Source organism: Drosophila miranda, chromosome XR (assembly GCF_003369915.1).
Source record: "Drosophila miranda strain MSH22 chromosome XR, D.miranda_PacBio2.1, whole genome shotgun sequence".
NCBI classification, from domain to species: Eukaryota; Metazoa; Arthropoda; class Insecta; order Diptera; family Drosophilidae; genus Drosophila; species Drosophila miranda.
Window position 1 is genome coordinate 32941592 of NC_046674.1, and position 16869 is coordinate 32958460.

Sequence of the window (16869 nt, forward strand, 5' to 3'; positions counted from 1 at the left end):
CAACTCTACGGTGGCCCGCTTTGGGGCGATCGTCAGAAAATTCGCACCATCCTCTGCACCGTGGATCGGGGATTGGTTTCTCGTCTGGGTGGATGGGGTCTTTCTTCCGAAAGGCCGGCGGATCGTGCTGATCTCCCAAGAACTTTTATTTGATTTTTACCTTTTATTAATTTTTTTTTTTTTGAGCTGGATAAGTACGTCCGTACTGTTCGGATACCACGAGGAGAGAGCGAGCTGCTTTTCCCGGAAATCAAGGCCTCATCCCCTCGTTCTTCCCTTTTTCTTTTCGATTTGTCAAAATGACAGTGGGAGGAGGAGGCCGATTAAAACGTCAGCCAAACAAAATAATATGGGCAGCCCACGGTGACGAAGCGCACCCAGTAGATGGCGTGTTAAAAGCTTAGCTTTCTTGGACCCAACAGAAGACTTAGCCTATTCGCGTAGCATAATTTTAGGGAAAATTAAGACGTCGATGCAAACAATTTTTTCTTACAACAAGCGCACTACAGCCCCTATCTAGGACTCCAATCAGGGTTTTTCCTCTCGCCACCTCAGCAAACGAGCGGTTGCTCACGGTTTTCGTCCTCTTGGCCTGTTGGACTGAGTGTCCTCCGCCGAGCGTTGCCGCTTGCTTGGGGCCTTTGCTGTGGCCTTGCCAGCTTTGGCTGGCTGGTAGTCGGGCAGGACTGTCTTGGCCCATCGCCGCGATTCGATTCCCTGGGCAGACGCCAGGAACACCGTGTCTTCGTTGCCCAGGATGAAGGCCGCACGTCTCTTGTCTTGGAACTTGGGCCTATCTTTCGAGGCAGAGGCGCCGCATGCCGGGGTTGTCAAGGGGTCCCCGGTCCCAAGGGGTCAGCCAGCCGCGATATCGCTCCTCTCCTCACAGCGCCTGCTGCCTCGAGACGGTGGACCGACTTAGTCTCCTTCCCCGTCTTTTTGGGCACTGGTTTCCCAGATGCGTTTGTAGAGGGATGGTCTTTTCCCTCCGGCACTTTAGGAGGAGTGCCAAGCTCCTTTGCGGTGTTTTTTGTTTGAATATATTTGTTTGGCATGTTTGGTCACACGAGTAGGCGGGAAGGGGTTAGTCGCCCGGGGCATAGCCCGCGTGCCCCGGGAAGCCTTAATTAAAACTGGAGGTCGGTAGGTATCCAGAGTCCACATATAAGCGACCGAGCACCCCCTCGGCCATGCATCCCTCGGCATATGACAGTGTCACCTTGGATTGGGGTTATTTCACTGAGAGTTTTCTTCTCTCCACCCGACTACAATTAGCCAGCATCCTGGCAGAGACATGACCGTACCAGGACCTGTTTCCAGCCGCCCTTACGGGGAGAGTATAGGTCGGTAGGTATCCAGAGTCCACATATAAGCGACCGAGCACCCCCTCGGCCATGCATCCCTCGGCATATGACAGTGTCACCTTGGATTGGGGTTATTTCACTGAGAGTTTTCTTCTCTCCACCCGACTACAATTAGCCAGCATCCTGGCAGAGACATGACCGTACCAGGACCTGTTTCCAGCCGCCCTTACGGGGAGAGTATAGTCGCACTTCCGACGGTGTGTACAGTTACGGCGGTTGCCGGTTCGCTCGTACCCACCTGTATCCTATGACGCGGAGCACAGTCACCTTGGATCCAGAGCAAGCCGTGAACCCGAGGCGCCTGTGCCCCGTTCCGAGTCTACAGTTGTGACGAGCCGACCCGACATCCGTTTATCCCCCTGTAGCACCCGAAGGCTGACGGCCAAATTAAACAAAACTCGGCGCAGAAATAAAATTGCGATATGTACTTTAATGCGTGACATCCAAATTGCAAGTGAGGCCTGCCTGCCCTTTACATTGCCGCTCCGATCGCTAAGCGCAGCTTCGCTCGGCAGACAACGGTGGGCAGACGCAAAGCAGAGATAGCGAAGAGCGAGCTGGCAGAGAGCGTTTAGCAGGGCGTTTAAAATACTTATTAATTGTACAATATTTTGTTGTTGGGTAGTTTAGCTATCAACAAATACATTTTGGTTCACTTAAAAAACAGTTTAAAATGCAAATTCAGTGAGAGTGCGTCTGGAATGTTTATATACATACTCCTGTACTTTAAGCGTCAAATCTCTCATTCTCTGAGCAGCTGTAGTCGCGGTTCTTTATTTTTCTTGTCTTCTATTCTCGCTCTCGCGTCGCTTAAGCGGTATTTCATTTTCCGTTGCTGTGTCGAATTGCACAACGTTTAACATGGACAACGATCCAAAAACAGGCGCGGGCGGAAATATTTTGATGGCTGATTCCAGACTGATAATCGATAAATTGACCGCCGTGGAAATTGAGGTTCCCCTTGATGTGTTGGCAGAAATTCGAGAGAAGTTCAATAAGGCCCATAATGAGTTGAAGGCGTTCGATCCAGACGAGATTGGTAGTGAGCTGCGCGACAACTTTGATACTCTGTTCATATCATTGAAAGCTGAGTTGCTGGCTGCTCTCACGGCCAGTCGCACGCCTCTGCCCATTTTGCGACTCTGCCAAACCATTCTGGACATAGTACCATCATCATGGCTCACAAGCAGCGACTTCCTGAGCTAAAGGTGCCTAAGTTTTCTGGTGGATACGTAGAGTTTTCGGATTTAATGGCAATGTTTAATTCGGTGATTGAAGCGGATGCGGATCTCAGTGACATCTAGAAATTCCAACGCCTTCTCTCTTGCCTCGCTGATGCGGCTTTGGATTCGGTTCAATCGTTGGAGCTCTCCAGTTCCAATTACCGTGCGGCTCTGGATATACTTAATAAACGCTTATTCTTGGGCTCAAGAGGATAGTCTCACCTTCTGCTAAAAGGCTTCGGAAGTTTTCGGATGCAGTAAATTTACACATGCGAGCGTTGCAGACATTGGAAACTGCTAAGGAGATTTCAGGATTCATGGTCATCAACATGCTCCTGCAGATGTTGGATTCGAAGACGCAAACCAAGTGGGAGGAGCACACATCGTCGGATGCTATACCTACCGCAGAGGAATTCTACGAATTCTTGCAGCAATGCTGCCAGAAAATGGAGCGTTTGGAATACGCTACAGCGACACACGCTAGTAGCGATCAGGTGGGAAAAAACCAATTCTATACGCAGGTTAAAAAAACGTTTGTAGCTTCCAATTCTTCCGCCGACCCGTCTGTATGCGTCTTTTGCCACTCAGCGGGCCATGGAATATACTCGTGCAAGATATTCGGAAATCTCTCACCGTTGCTGCGCCACAAAGAAGTGAAGAAGCTTTCCCTATGCTTCAATTGCCTAAAATCGGGGACCGGACCCGCGCATGCAATAGTGAAAAATGTCGAGTATGCGGCGGTAGGCATCATAGTTTGCTGCACTTCGATAGTATACAGCCCACAACCCAAAGCTGCCCAGGTATTACTCCTCCCGATATGGCCATTCAACCAGAAGCTCTTACCGTTGCTCAAAATTCTGTTAGAAGCTCGCCTCTACATTCCTCTACCTCCCTTGCTACCCAAGGTCTTCACTCTGATGTTATGCTTTTGGCTACAAAGTTAAGAATCGGTCTGGCGTTTTAGTTCCTTGTCGTGCCTTGTCGCAGCTGCATCTCGTCACATCCAAGTTCGCCCAGCAGTTTCAGCTTGGGAGAACTCAATCGTGTGCACTTGTGTATGGGCTGGACGATACCAGCGTTTTTACTAAGGGATCCACCATAAGCATTTGTATGCATTCTCGCACCTCTGCTACACAACTACGCTTGCTGCTCTTATCGCCCCCACAAAAACGCAAAACTTATCAAAATATTCTTTCCGCTATGCTCGACACGGGCAGCGCCGTTAATATTGTAAGAGCTTCAACATTACGATTCAAAAACATTAAAAAATACACTCTTTTACCATCGAACATCCGTAGTGTCAGCGGCTCACTTCTTTTCACTTATGAAAAAATGTACTTACAGATAACCATGAACCATAACCATCATGACATTGAAAATATGATTTTGTTTTACATCATTCCAGATGAATACATGTCAGAAGATTTTCTATTGGGTAGACCCTTTTTGAAGAAGTATAAGTTAAAATTATCATTTTATGAACATCATAAGCCCGAGACAAATAAAATGGAAAATTTAAGTTTCAAATTAAGTGAAAAAATACCATTTTGCCTAGCATGATTGCTTTCAACGATATAGCCTTAGATCAACTAAGTCCCACACATCCGGTTGACACTGCTAATAGTTATGAACCCTTTCAAAAATCGAAAACACCAATTGATGATAATTCAGAAACTTTAGGCCATAGATTAGACAAAATAGAGAGTCAGACAACATCAGGTAACATTAAAAAAACCTCCGAATAACAGTGAACTTCCGATAAGTAATGCGCTTCTAGATGTAATTGAGCAAACTTCCGATATTCAGAATATTTACAATATAGACGAAATTGACATTGAGGACTACAATATTGATTACAAACTTAGTGAAAACGCGCGAAGTGAAATCCGAACATTAATTGAATTAAATTACTTAGACCTGACCAACATACCAGCCATTGAACATAAGTATGAAATGAAGATACAAATTATGTCACAAGCCCCAATATATTCCACACCAAGAGAGCTTTTATATCATGACAAACGAGTAGTTGACAAATTTATTGAAGAATTGCTGGCTGAAGACCATATCAGACCGAGTGATTCCTCTTTAACCTCCGCAATTGTACTGATAAAACGAGGGGGAACGTTGTGAGTTGCTGCGGACACCGCAACTCTACATTTATACCCGATACTTAGTCAGTATGGCTCTCCTCCGGCAGACACCGCGAATATAAAACGACACGACAAAGAGTGCTTGCGAGAGAGACAGAAAATCAGTCTGAGCGTGACGTCGGGCGCTGCGTAGCCACTGCAAATTGATTTGTTCCTTTTGGCTATAAAAATGATCTGATCTGATCCAGATTCAGCAATCTGATAGATATGGTCATTATCTATGATTCTGTGTTTTTAGTTTTCTCGAATCTGCAATATTGTGGATGCAACAGATTTTCGTCCTTTGTGGGGGCGGAAAAGGGTGGGGCGAAATTCTGAGATATACGTTTTATAGTGAGATCTAACAGAAGTGCGGATACCAAATTTGGTTCTTCGTCCTTTGCGGGGGCGGAAGGGGGTGTGGCGAAATTTGGACACGAAACGGTCAAGGTCCGATATCACAGGAGTGTGGATACCAAATTTGGTTGCTCTGGCTCTTATAGGTTCTGAGATCCTTGAACTCATATTTTGCAAGTGGCAAAACCGACCATGAAACCTGTGTGTTAGAGAGAGACAGAGCGAGAAAAAATGAAATTGTTTTCTTGATTCTGGCTATAATAATTATACGATCTGGTTGAGATTTTACACTCTAGAACATATAGTCATCCTCTACGATTCTGCGTTTTTGGTTTTATCGTATCTTTAAAAATGTGGATGCCACAGATTTTCGTCCTTTGTGGGGGCGGAAGTGGGCGGGGCGAAGTTTTGAAATATTTTTGTAGCAGTGACATATCACAGAAGTTTGGATCCAAAACATCGTTGCTCTAGATCTTATAGTCTTTGAGCACTAGGCGCTGAAGGGGACGGACGGACGGACGGACGGACGGACGGACAGACAGACAGGGCTCAATCGACTCGGCTATTGATGCTGATCAAGAATATATATACTTTATGGGGTCGGAAACGATTCCTTCTGGACGTTACACACATCCACTTTTACCACAAATCTAATATACCCCAATACTCATTTTGAGTATCGGGTATAAAAACACACAATTCATTGAACAGTTTTGGGGCCTCAAGTCTTATCAAAAAAGTGTGTCGATATTGAGTTTTTATTTTTGCTTTTGACTAGTTTAATTGGTTAAGTTAAAGCAAAGACTATACAATACCAAGATGTTGCATGTTATGCAACGCCAACGGCAGCGTATTTTGATATAGGATTCTGGGACCGGGCTAAAAATACGAAGCCCAGTAGGCAGCGGGCCGAGCGCAGAGTCGAAGAACAACCTAAAAGAGAATCGAAGTACCAGTACCCCGAATCATCAGAAATTAAAAGGTTAAATCTAAAATTATAGCTACACATTCGCTTGTAATTAAGCCCAAATTATAGATTGTAGATCAACAAATTATTTTTGTGTGTTTATACATATGTTGGTACAATCCCGAAAACATTGGCTAAGTTGTGCGGCGTAAGCCGAGTCTGTCAATTGTCTCCAATATAACCGCCTCGAAAAGGTGTAAATCCTGATTCCTGTTGTGCGATTTAGCATATGAGTTTTTATTGTGCACTGGCTCTATATGTCTTATTAAATCGTTGCTAAATGTAGACTGCTGCTGCGGTAGCGACAGGCGCTGTCGACGCACTGGAGGTTGTTGCTCTTCATCATTGATTGTGGAAGGTTCTTGACGGGCATTATCCATGAAAAGTCCGTGACAAGCAATGGCTGCATCGATGGCATTTTGCTCAAAATTTGTCACTATAGAGTGCACATCAGTAGAGTACAAGCGTGTCAACTCCAGATTTTGGTTCATTGAATTTTCGCACTGAGCTTCGCATATGATTTTTGTGGTCCATTCTTGCAGCTCCTCATGTGACATATTATTGACTTTATTAATACATTAATAATTATCATTAGTACGATGTATATTTTTTTTTTTTTCAAACGTACGCTCTTTATTTCCTTTCCCATTTTTTAATGCCATATTCGTGGGATGCTACTATCGTTTGGTTGCAATTTTAACTGTATTGTGGACAGCACCAGACAACGATTTTGTTATATATTCTGTCACGGGCAGTACACTTCCTTATTTTTTTAATGAAATCAATTGTCAAAAATATATAGTAGTGGTGAATAGAGATGCTATACACTGTTGCCATTTTAGCTTATTTTAAGCTAGATTTGGCTTATTTTAAAATCAAATAGCTTGAAAAATAATTGAAATGCTTATAGCTTACAATCTAGCTTACTTCAAATTTCATTTAGCTTATTTTGGCTTAAAATAATTTGGTACAAAACAATTTTTGTTTGTTGATTGTATTGAAATATTTGTTAATTTTTATCGAGAAATCGGACAAAAATCATATTTTTTGTTCGTATTTTTGTGTATCATCCAATTTTGTGTATAAATGTATGGTAATTTTTCGTTGATAAATGTACATGTTTACACATTACATACACAAAAATGCCGAAAGTGTCTTATAGACAAAATTTCCACAATTTCTAGTTAAATTTTAATGAATTTAAGGAGTGGCTACTCAATGTGCCAGCTGACCCCACCAAATTGTACTGCTGCTTTTGTAAGGCAACAATTGGGGGCCAAGTTGAACGAATAACGGCAGCATGCTGTCGCTAAAAACATATTGCGTCTAATGCAAGCATGGCACAAACTAACAGACTACGTTTTGTTGAAATTCCGCAAAAACAGAGGAGCAGAAGGCTGCACTTTGTTTTTACATTGCTGAGCACTCGGCCATAGCATAATGAAGTGGATAAAATTATATATTTACTTTAATTAAAACTTGAAACATAAATATCAACAAAATTCAATTATCCATTATTTTAGTGTTTTTTTATGGTTAGCTTTCTTTAAAACTTTTAGCTTATTCTAGCTTATTTTTTTCTTCAATCTAGCTTATGGTGACTATCAAAATCTGGCAACACTGATGCTATATATTGCAATATCAAAATATCGATATATATATTTTGTAAATAATATTTGCAAAATGATTAGTTTTTATGGTGTATATTTTCAACGGACCTATTTTTCTGAGTTTCGAGCAAATCTGTATTTTCACGTTGATAGATCAAATATACCCGTGATATTCGAATGAAAAATAAGATAAGAAATTTTTGAGGTATTATTTTATTTTTGGTCCCCAGTGGTATTACTAACCATACAGTATTTATGTAGATGCGTCTGTTCATCCATTGAAAATGTACCAACAGAATACGCTGCGTTGAGTCCCAGGTCTTGGCTGTGGTAACTGACGTGCTCGGTTCAGTGCTGACAGTTTAGCAAATTTCGGGCTATATCTTCCTTTTTTCACCGACTGAGTGTCGGGTATAAATGTAAAGTGGCGGCCGTAGCTGCGACTCACAACGCTCCTCCTCGTTTTTAATTTAATGTTCAGCATTGGGTTAATTTTCCCAATCAACCTTCCTCTCTGAACAGCTGAACAGCAGGTCGAAGATAGGGGTTTTTTTCACTATTATAGAGCTGGTTCCCCGATTTTCACACGACGCAAGATTTTTCCGTTTTGAAAACGGAAAAGTACTCCTCCGCATTTTATACAAAAAAACGAAAAAAAATCTGAAATAATTGGTCAGGGTAAAAATACTGCGTTTTCGTCCTGTCGCAGCCCGATTCGGTTAATGCAACGTTTGCCAAAAATACAAAGAAATATGCTGGAGGCACAACAGAAAGCAAACCGGCGTTAAAAACTCTGAAAACGAAAATATACCATCAGATATTTTTTTGAAAACATATTGTGTGTTATACTAACACGCAACGCTTTGCATGCTCTGCTGGTTGGATCATGACGCGGCGGTAGCCGAACGCCAGAGCCAAAGACCCTGGGATTTAGTTTTCTGTGTTCGCTGTGCGACATGTTCATTATATGAACTTGTACATCTAAATATAAACTGTATGGTTAGTTATTGCACTTACAAAATCATCTGTTATCTTTAACATCCGATGTATCGATAACAAAGTCGGGCTACGTCAGCTGTTATTGCTGCATGACATTAGACTTTACTTACTTCCTTACAGCCTTATGGGAAAAGCATGCAATGAGAATGAGAGATATGCATCCAGTTGGCTTTCCAGTTGAGCTGGGAACAGCGCTGCTGCAGAGATTATCAATTGTTGAACTTTTCAGAGCCAAATTTGCTAACTGGCTGACTGTGTGTGTTGGATAACATAGTCTTATTTTTTCAATTTACATTTTTAAGTCTGGCTATATTGCATACTTTATGGAGTCGGAAACGCTTACTTCTGGGTGGTAAACACATCCACTTTCACCACATATTTATGTATATATGTATGTAACTTGAGTATGCTAAATTTAAGGAAGAACGATTTAATTCTAAAAAGCCAATGAATGCAGCTGTAAATTGGCTTTAAAAACATTTTATCTTAAACCCAACAACTTAACATAATAGGCATTCAAATACCATAATTATAGCATTTTCAAAATATTTTATTGAAATTTTGTTTTTCAAAATGCAGCAAAAGTCCGAAAAATTAGATTCTTGTTGTTTTATATTTTATTCGTATAAAATTAAATTATTGTTGTTATATTTATATTTTATTTGTATAGGCACGTAAATTGATCGTCGTTAAAAGTATCATTAATATAAAGGTATGGCTAAATAGCAAAGCTGCAGCAGTTCGAAAAACTCTACCGAATGGGCATTTTACCGTTACAAAGTTTCTTACATAGTTCGGTACGTTGGAAAATACAAATTTGTAGTATTTTTTGTAACAAAAAAAAATAGTCACTTTTTATTACTCATAATATCAATAACTATAGATATATAGAGATATGTAAATACATACATATATGACCAGACTTTTCAAACTGACATGAAGCATTGATTTAATGGCCAGCGATAAATATGTACATGTGTACTTATATACATACATACATATATACATATGTACATACATGTGCAGCAGCAGTAGCTTTTAGAAAAATCTGAAAAAGCATCAAAGCCCCGAAGCTCCTTTCTCGTTTTCTCATGACTATGATTCGTAAATTTCCATTGGTCAAATGAATTCCTAAAAGCAATAAAATAGTAGAAATTTAGGGATAAGCTCATCTTTGAAAGAACCAACTTTAGTAGTGATAAAATTGAGAGTTGAAAATCAAGTAATCAGGTGCCCCCCATAAACATGCTGCAGATATGGCCCTTGCACATACATATGTACGTATTAACAATCAAAAGTTCTGCTGTCTCTTATACTTGTGCTCCCACACTCAACTCAAATCAATTTTAGTCGGTATCGTTCGGTTCGGCACGGCACGTGTTTGAGCGGAACTCGGTGGCGGCCAAGTCACAACAGCGGAAACGAATCTGATTCATGCGACTCTTGGAACTCACTCTCGCATGCGCTGTCTCTCTGACTATTTCTCTCACAGCACAGCACAGCACTCATATGTACATACATATGTATGTATGTATGCATACGTACAGTATACGAGTGACACTTGCCGTGTTGTTTCTGCCAACGTGTATGTGGTGCGATTGTGTGTACCACGCGTATCCAACAATCTCTTGGGACCACTGGAAGCGTTTGTCTCTCTACTCCCTACTCCAACGCAAGTGCCACCAGTTTTTGCCTGCTCACTCGCTCGTTCACTTTTTTGTTCGCTCGAACTCTCGCTGAGCTGAATCGGTCGGGACGTCGTATGCTCAATGAGCGCTTTTGCTGTTTTAATTTTTGCCTGAAATACATTTTGAGCTAATTTGGTATTTTTAGTTTTGTTTATACCGTCGCTTGTGTTGGTGTCATTTCGTAAGCGAAAGCTCGTTTAGCACGTATTTAAAAGATTTAAAATTAAAAACTGAGTGGTGTAGGCGATATAAAAGAACAGGCGGAACGCTACCGCACGTACATATACCAATGTATGTATGTATGTATGTCATTGCAAAGTAAAAAAAATGTCTTCAGTGCGTGAAGTACGAGTTTAATTACTACCCAACTTCAACGGTTCGTCTATTGCTGGTCGTTTTTGATTCGGGTCGGACAGCTTAATGGTCGGGAATAGAACGACGCGTGGACCATGATGGCGTGGACATGTACCAGCCAACTTTCCAGCCATCAGTCGAGCCGAGAAAAGAAAAAGCTCAAGAAAATCATGCCTATATTTCCCTGATAAATCGCACACAAACTACTCAAAGCGTGTTCTGCCTTGCCGATCGGCGGGGTGCCTGCCAGGCAAACGAAATTTAGTTAAATTCGCAACACATCAAGGGCACATAGGGCAGAACGGTGGCGGGGCGACTGCGACGGCGGCGCGAGATGGAAAACTATAATTGTATTGCATATGTTCTCGTGCATGTTGATGTGTCCGTCTTTGTTCGTGTGGATTTGTTCTAAGCCGTATTTTTTGATATTGTGCACACTGTTCGCGCGCGCCGCTTGGCACACTCATTTTTTTCTATTTTTTCCGTGTACTTATATGACAGTTTTTAAAGAAATGCAAAATGGTTGCACGTCGGCTACTGCCCAACTGTTGCACTCATCGCTTTTGCAATCCAAACAAAACCGAAATTAAACCAAACAAAATCTCCCCCAAAATAGTGTACTTCTTTTAACGATATGCTTCTGCTGAATAATCATTTTATCAAATATGTACGTAGCTGTATGTAGCTGCGGTTATCCTTCGATTTATATTCCATTCAATAGCATAGACATTACACGACGTTCGCGGAGAAATAATTAAATACAGATGTATGTATGTATGTATATACACTTACAGATATGTAGTCAAGCTTCAAACGGGAAAGCAACAGACAGCGACACCAGTAATGTATGTGGGACTATTACGATGACACCCACACCACAAGATACATATCTATGTATATATATGTATATGCATGTAAAATAATGCATGTGCACCTATACGTATTCGCAAATGTGCAAACATATGTACATACAAATATAACGCATTGAAACATTTTCAAGAATTTTGCTGCCTTAGCACTGGATCCAACAGTAACAGCCAGAGAAGTTTTTCGTTGACATACAGTAAATTATTTTATATACATATGTACATCGGATACGTACTTATGTAGCACATAATACTGTGAAAAAAATAGAAAGAAAAATGGCCATGAAAACTTGCAAATCTTAATGTTATACATGATTTCCAAGTGGTATTAAATTTCAAAAGCAACAAATCATACCAAAACAAGAGGCATAACAAGTGGCTTCACAGACAGTCGAACCTTTTTATATACTGGTGATCTCGACATCGTAATCGTAATCCTAATCGTAATCGTAATCGTCATCGTAGCCGCAGTCTGTGTCTCCAGCTTTCTACAAGCGTTAGTATAGGAGCGACAAGAACACAAGGAACTAATGAAATAACTAATTGAAAGGAGTCCATCCAAAACTCGAAAAGTTCCCTCAAGAAGGGTTCATGAGATTCGGAGTCATTTTCACCAAGTCAGTGCGGTACGGCAGTGCCTACGCCGACGGCAAATGGTCAAAGCAAACGACAAAGTTTTGATTCTATGTGCTTGTTTTTGTCTGCCGCTGCCAACCCACGGTTTTGACTGTTCTACTATTTTACTTTTGTGCACGGCAGTAACTTTTGTGTTTCTTCATCGAAAGCGTAAAGTGATACAAAACAAATACAAAGAAGAATCAAGGTACTGGTAGATGCGACAACGACCTTGGATTGAAAGCCGTCGCCAATGAAGGTTTTTAGTGAAAATTCATGTAATGTGTAATCAATTAATTGAGTAAATCAGCCTGAATACTTACTCAGTTAAATGAAAGCGGCGTCAAGAGCCATATGGGTCTCCATATAAGCTGGAAAAACTAAAATTGCAATAAAATCCAGAAATTGAATCCACTTAATTGAATCCACGCCAACATCATGGACTGTGATTACTCAAAATTCTTGTACAAAAGTAAGTTCAAATAATAATATATAATATCACATGTACATACATATGTATACCTTTCCCGCGCCCAGAGGAAGTTGCGAGAAAGTCATCCTGTCCTATCCTGTTCCATCTGGACTCGCAGAGCCAGAGATACACTGCACAGCCTCTCTCACAAAAGATGGAGCTTGACCTGCGCTTGCTCGGAGCTGAGCACACCGCATGACGGCAACGCCGATGAGTCATGGGCGGACAAGCATAGCATATCGCCGCGGCTGGCCGCAGATATCTTTTTATTTGTAAACTGGTTTTGCAATCTGTCTATTTTTTGTGCCTAAATATTTTTTAAATCCAAGACTTAAAGATTATAGAGATATATTAGATTAATGGTGGAAGTGAATGTGTGTAACACAGGGCCTTCCCTTCGACCCATATAGCATACATATGTATATTGTATATATATATATTCTTGATCAGCATCAAAAGCCGAGTCGATAAAGCTTCATATGTCTGTCTGTCCGTGTGTCCGTTCTTCTAAGTTAATTAAGTTTTTTTTTCCAAATTTTGCCACGCCCACTATCGCCCCCACAACGAACGAAAATATGTGGCATACACAATTTTGAAGATACGACAAACCAAAATCGCAAAATCGTAGAGAATGCCCATATCTAGCTGAATCTGGATCAGATCGGATTATTATTAGCCAGATGAAACAAATCAATTTTCAGTGGCTACACTCTTCGTCATGAATGCCTTTTGGCGGAGGGAAGCCATACTGACTGAGTATCGGGTATAAATGTAGAGTCGTGGCCGTAGCTGCGACTCGCAACGTTCCCCCGCATTTTTATACCCGATACTCAAAAGAGTATTGGGGTATATTAGGTTTGTGGGGAAGATACGATAAAACTGAAAACTATAGAACACCTACGGCTATTTTACTATTATTTTATTTTATTTATTTATTATTTTGCTGTGTAAAGTTTGAAATTGTTTTTGAAATTCTCCATCCTCCACTGTTCAGCTTATTCATTTTTAATTGGGAGGTATACATATATCTTTATAGTATATGTATGTATTAAAACAGCCAGAGTCCCTTATCTTTACAATTCTGGATAAAGCTGGATATTTTTTCATCTCTGGGAATAGAAGGGGAATTCGAAAAAAAAAAACATTAAAACAAACTTCATATGAGAATGCATCTCACAAGTTACCGAATTACATGAATACATTCGCATACAAACATACTATACTATATACTATATATATACAATACTAAACATATTCTCTAGCTATAAAATTCTCCAAGATCCTACTTCGAACCATATAGCCCGACTTTTTAATTGCATAGTTACATTCACATGTATGCACAAGAATACATACATATGTACATATTGTACATTTGTATGAGTATCCCACCACGGCGCTAGGTTGATTAATCCATATCACTTTGTTACCTAATTTATAAAATTTAAATTTTTTTAAAATTTAGTTTGATATAATTTAATAGAAATACAATTGTTTTTAAATCGTTTTCTTAGATTGGCCTTAACTTAAAGTAGTGTTGCAGTGTTTGTTTATGTTCAGAAACTATATCCACGTACACACTAGAAACTAGAACAAAACATGACATCAACTTCTTTGATTTTAATGACACGGAGTTCGGATCACTTTTGACTGTTTGGGCTAGGAATATGAGTGGCTTCCCACCACTTCCGTCTTGTCAATCTACAGAAGTTTGATAATCGGACAGCTGGTGCCGGATCAGGATCAGGATAGTTAGGTTTGTTTTATAAAACCCCGATCCAGTCAAGTACAAGATGACACTTAGACGTGTCCAAGTAATTTTTTTGGTTGTAAGTCCAAGTCCAAATGGTAGTTGGCTTCAAAATATTTTATTGATCATATGTACATAAAAAAAAAAACAAAAATTTTAATTTAAAAAAAATAAATACATACATAGTAGTACATAGTACTTAGCCATTCCCTCTAAACTTTCCAGCATGCCATGCATGTAACAGTCCATAGAAACTGTTTTCCATAAATGTACTTTTGTCCCGATAATATTTTCTAAATTAATCTAAAGTTAAAATAGTTAAATAATTTAACCAATAGACATTTTATTTGATTAACTTTGAACTTAAAGTCTATTCACATTAGGAAAAGTTCACTTTTATGGTAGTTTTAAAGTCATATTTTCCTTTAGTATCATCTTCTATAGGGGGTCCATTAAGATCTTTTTAAAATTGTTGAAATGTGTAAAATGTTTTTTTTTCACAGCTTTAAATAAATCGGCTATCAAAACTAGGAATTATTCATTTAAAAATAGCACAGCCCCACAAAATAAAAAGATTCGTGCGCGGCCGACCAGAGTATCAAATCCGTATGTATTTTGGGGCCCTGACCACAAATCCAAGGTCAGATTTGCTACCTCACGTTAGGTTTTTTTTAAACCTCAAAAAACCAATATGGTCGAAATATGGTAGAAACATATTTAAAAAATGCAACGCATTTGCTTGAAGTTTCTTGGGTTTTTCATATTTTCTTCGTAAGGGCACATTTATTCAACGTCGTTTAAGGTGAATTTTAAACATTTTTTAAATCTTTGGATAAACGGCTAATCTGCAGCCGTTTGACCAACCCTCCAAAAATCACATTTTACCGTTACAACATTTGATAATATTATTAATACTATTATTAAATCTATCAGTCTAGTTTCGACTAGGTTTTTATTTGTGTTTTTAAATACAGGAGGCAAAACCGAAGCATATATATATATACATATATATATATATGTATGCGAAGTAAATATATACATATGCACACACGTATTTGCATGTATGTATGTATTATTGATCAGGCTAATATCGAATTTCATGTCCATGTCCGAGTTTCAAAATTTCAAATTCGAAATACTGCAAACGGTCCTTCTTTCATAAGTCAGTATGTATGGCATAACTGGATTATTGGTCATTGGTCAGTTGGAAAGTGGATGGACGGAGTGCAGGGTAATATTTTGTAAGTTACATAAATCAGAAGATTGTAAATAAACAGACAGGAACGAAGTGTCGCCTCCCAACGTCACTTCTTTTCTGCTATTATACCCACGAAGCTAAAAATACAAAATCACCAAATTTGGATGGTTAAAATTTAAAGCAATCAATTTGAACATAAACGCAGCCCAATTTAAAAAAAAGAGTGGCAACGTTGTGAGTCCCTGCCGCGGCCGCGACTCTACTTTTATAACCGATACTCAGTCAGTACAGCTCCCCTCCGCCAGAGGGCGCGCATAATGCACGACAAAGTGTGTGTGAGAGAGTCTATCTATAATAATATAAATATATAATATAATAAATCTGTGTATACCACAGATTTTCGTCCTTTGGGGGGAGCGGAAGGGGGCAAGGCGAAATTTTGAAATGCACTTGGAACTCCACGCAGGACTCTGGTTTTTCTAGTTCTTCTAGAATCTGAGCACTAGGCGTCAAACAAGACAGACGGACGGACGGACGGACGGACGGACGGATGGACAGACGGTTATTGATGCTGGGCGTTACACACATCCACTTTCCACACAATTCGAATATATAATATCGACGGATGTCTGGAGAAGGAGTGGAATTCGGTAAATTTCTTCAGAAAATTCCCGCTTAAGAGAGTAATGAGTAACTTTATGAACAAAGAAGAAGGTGCTTTTAATGCGTCAAACAAAACCAGTCGAAACCTTTGATTTGACCGATACGTGCATCGACTCTTAGATACCCGCGTTTCGGTTTCACTGGCGATTCAACTTGTTTTTTTTTTGTTTATCTAGTATATACTATAGTTCTTTTTGCTTCTGTTGATGCCAGATATCTGTTACGATTCGAGGAGGGGTTAGGGTGGTTCAAAATTTTGAAAAAAAACTTGATTCAATGTGATGCCACAGAAATTTTCACACAAAATCCGGTTGCCTTAGCTCTCATAGTCTGAGAACAATTAAGACGGGCGGAAAATATATAGTATTCGACTCGGTAAGTGATGCTGATCAAGAATATATACATAGGGAGTCTTCATGGGGTCTGAAATGCTTCCTTCATGGTGTTGTAACATATAAATCTCATTGAATATTAATACCTACCCCTGTGCTGTGCTGCTTGGGTACCGAGTATGCAAATAGCTTGAGTTTGTTAATGTATGGATGTTAAATACGAACAATAGCTGGCAAAATAATCGGTCGGGAAACAAGCTATGGTGATAAAAAAATGTATGT

General features: G+C 39.9%; 2 protein-coding genes across 3 annotated transcripts in view; one reads left to right on the forward strand and one right to left on the reverse strand.

Annotated features, from left to right (window-relative positions):
- Positions 1-5826: 5826 nt before the first annotated feature.
- LOC117186595 lies at positions 5827-6879 on the reverse strand. The gene is made up of 2 exons (XM_033387575.1): positions 6672-6879; positions 5827-6608 (listed from the first exon to the last, which is right to left on the reverse strand). Exons 1-2 carry the CDS (start codon positions 6703-6705, stop codon positions 6178-6180), a joined length of 465 nt encoding a protein of 154 aa, XP_033243466.1. The 5' UTR covers positions 6706-6879; the 3' UTR covers positions 5827-6177.
- A 3607-nt stretch (positions 6880-10486) lies between these two features.
- LOC117186769 (protein scalloped) overlaps positions 10487-16869 on the forward strand; it is a 68322-nt gene continuing 61939 nt past the window's right edge. Inside the window, exon 1 of one of the 2 annotated variants that reach the window (XM_033387998.1) lies at positions 10487-12647. In XM_033387998.1, coding sequence (XP_033243889.1) covers positions 12614-12647 — 34 coding nt within the window. In that variant the 5' untranslated portion in view covers positions 10487-12613. The remainder of the gene's footprint in view (positions 12648-16869) is intronic. The other variant, XM_033388008.1, reaches the window with a different exon arrangement.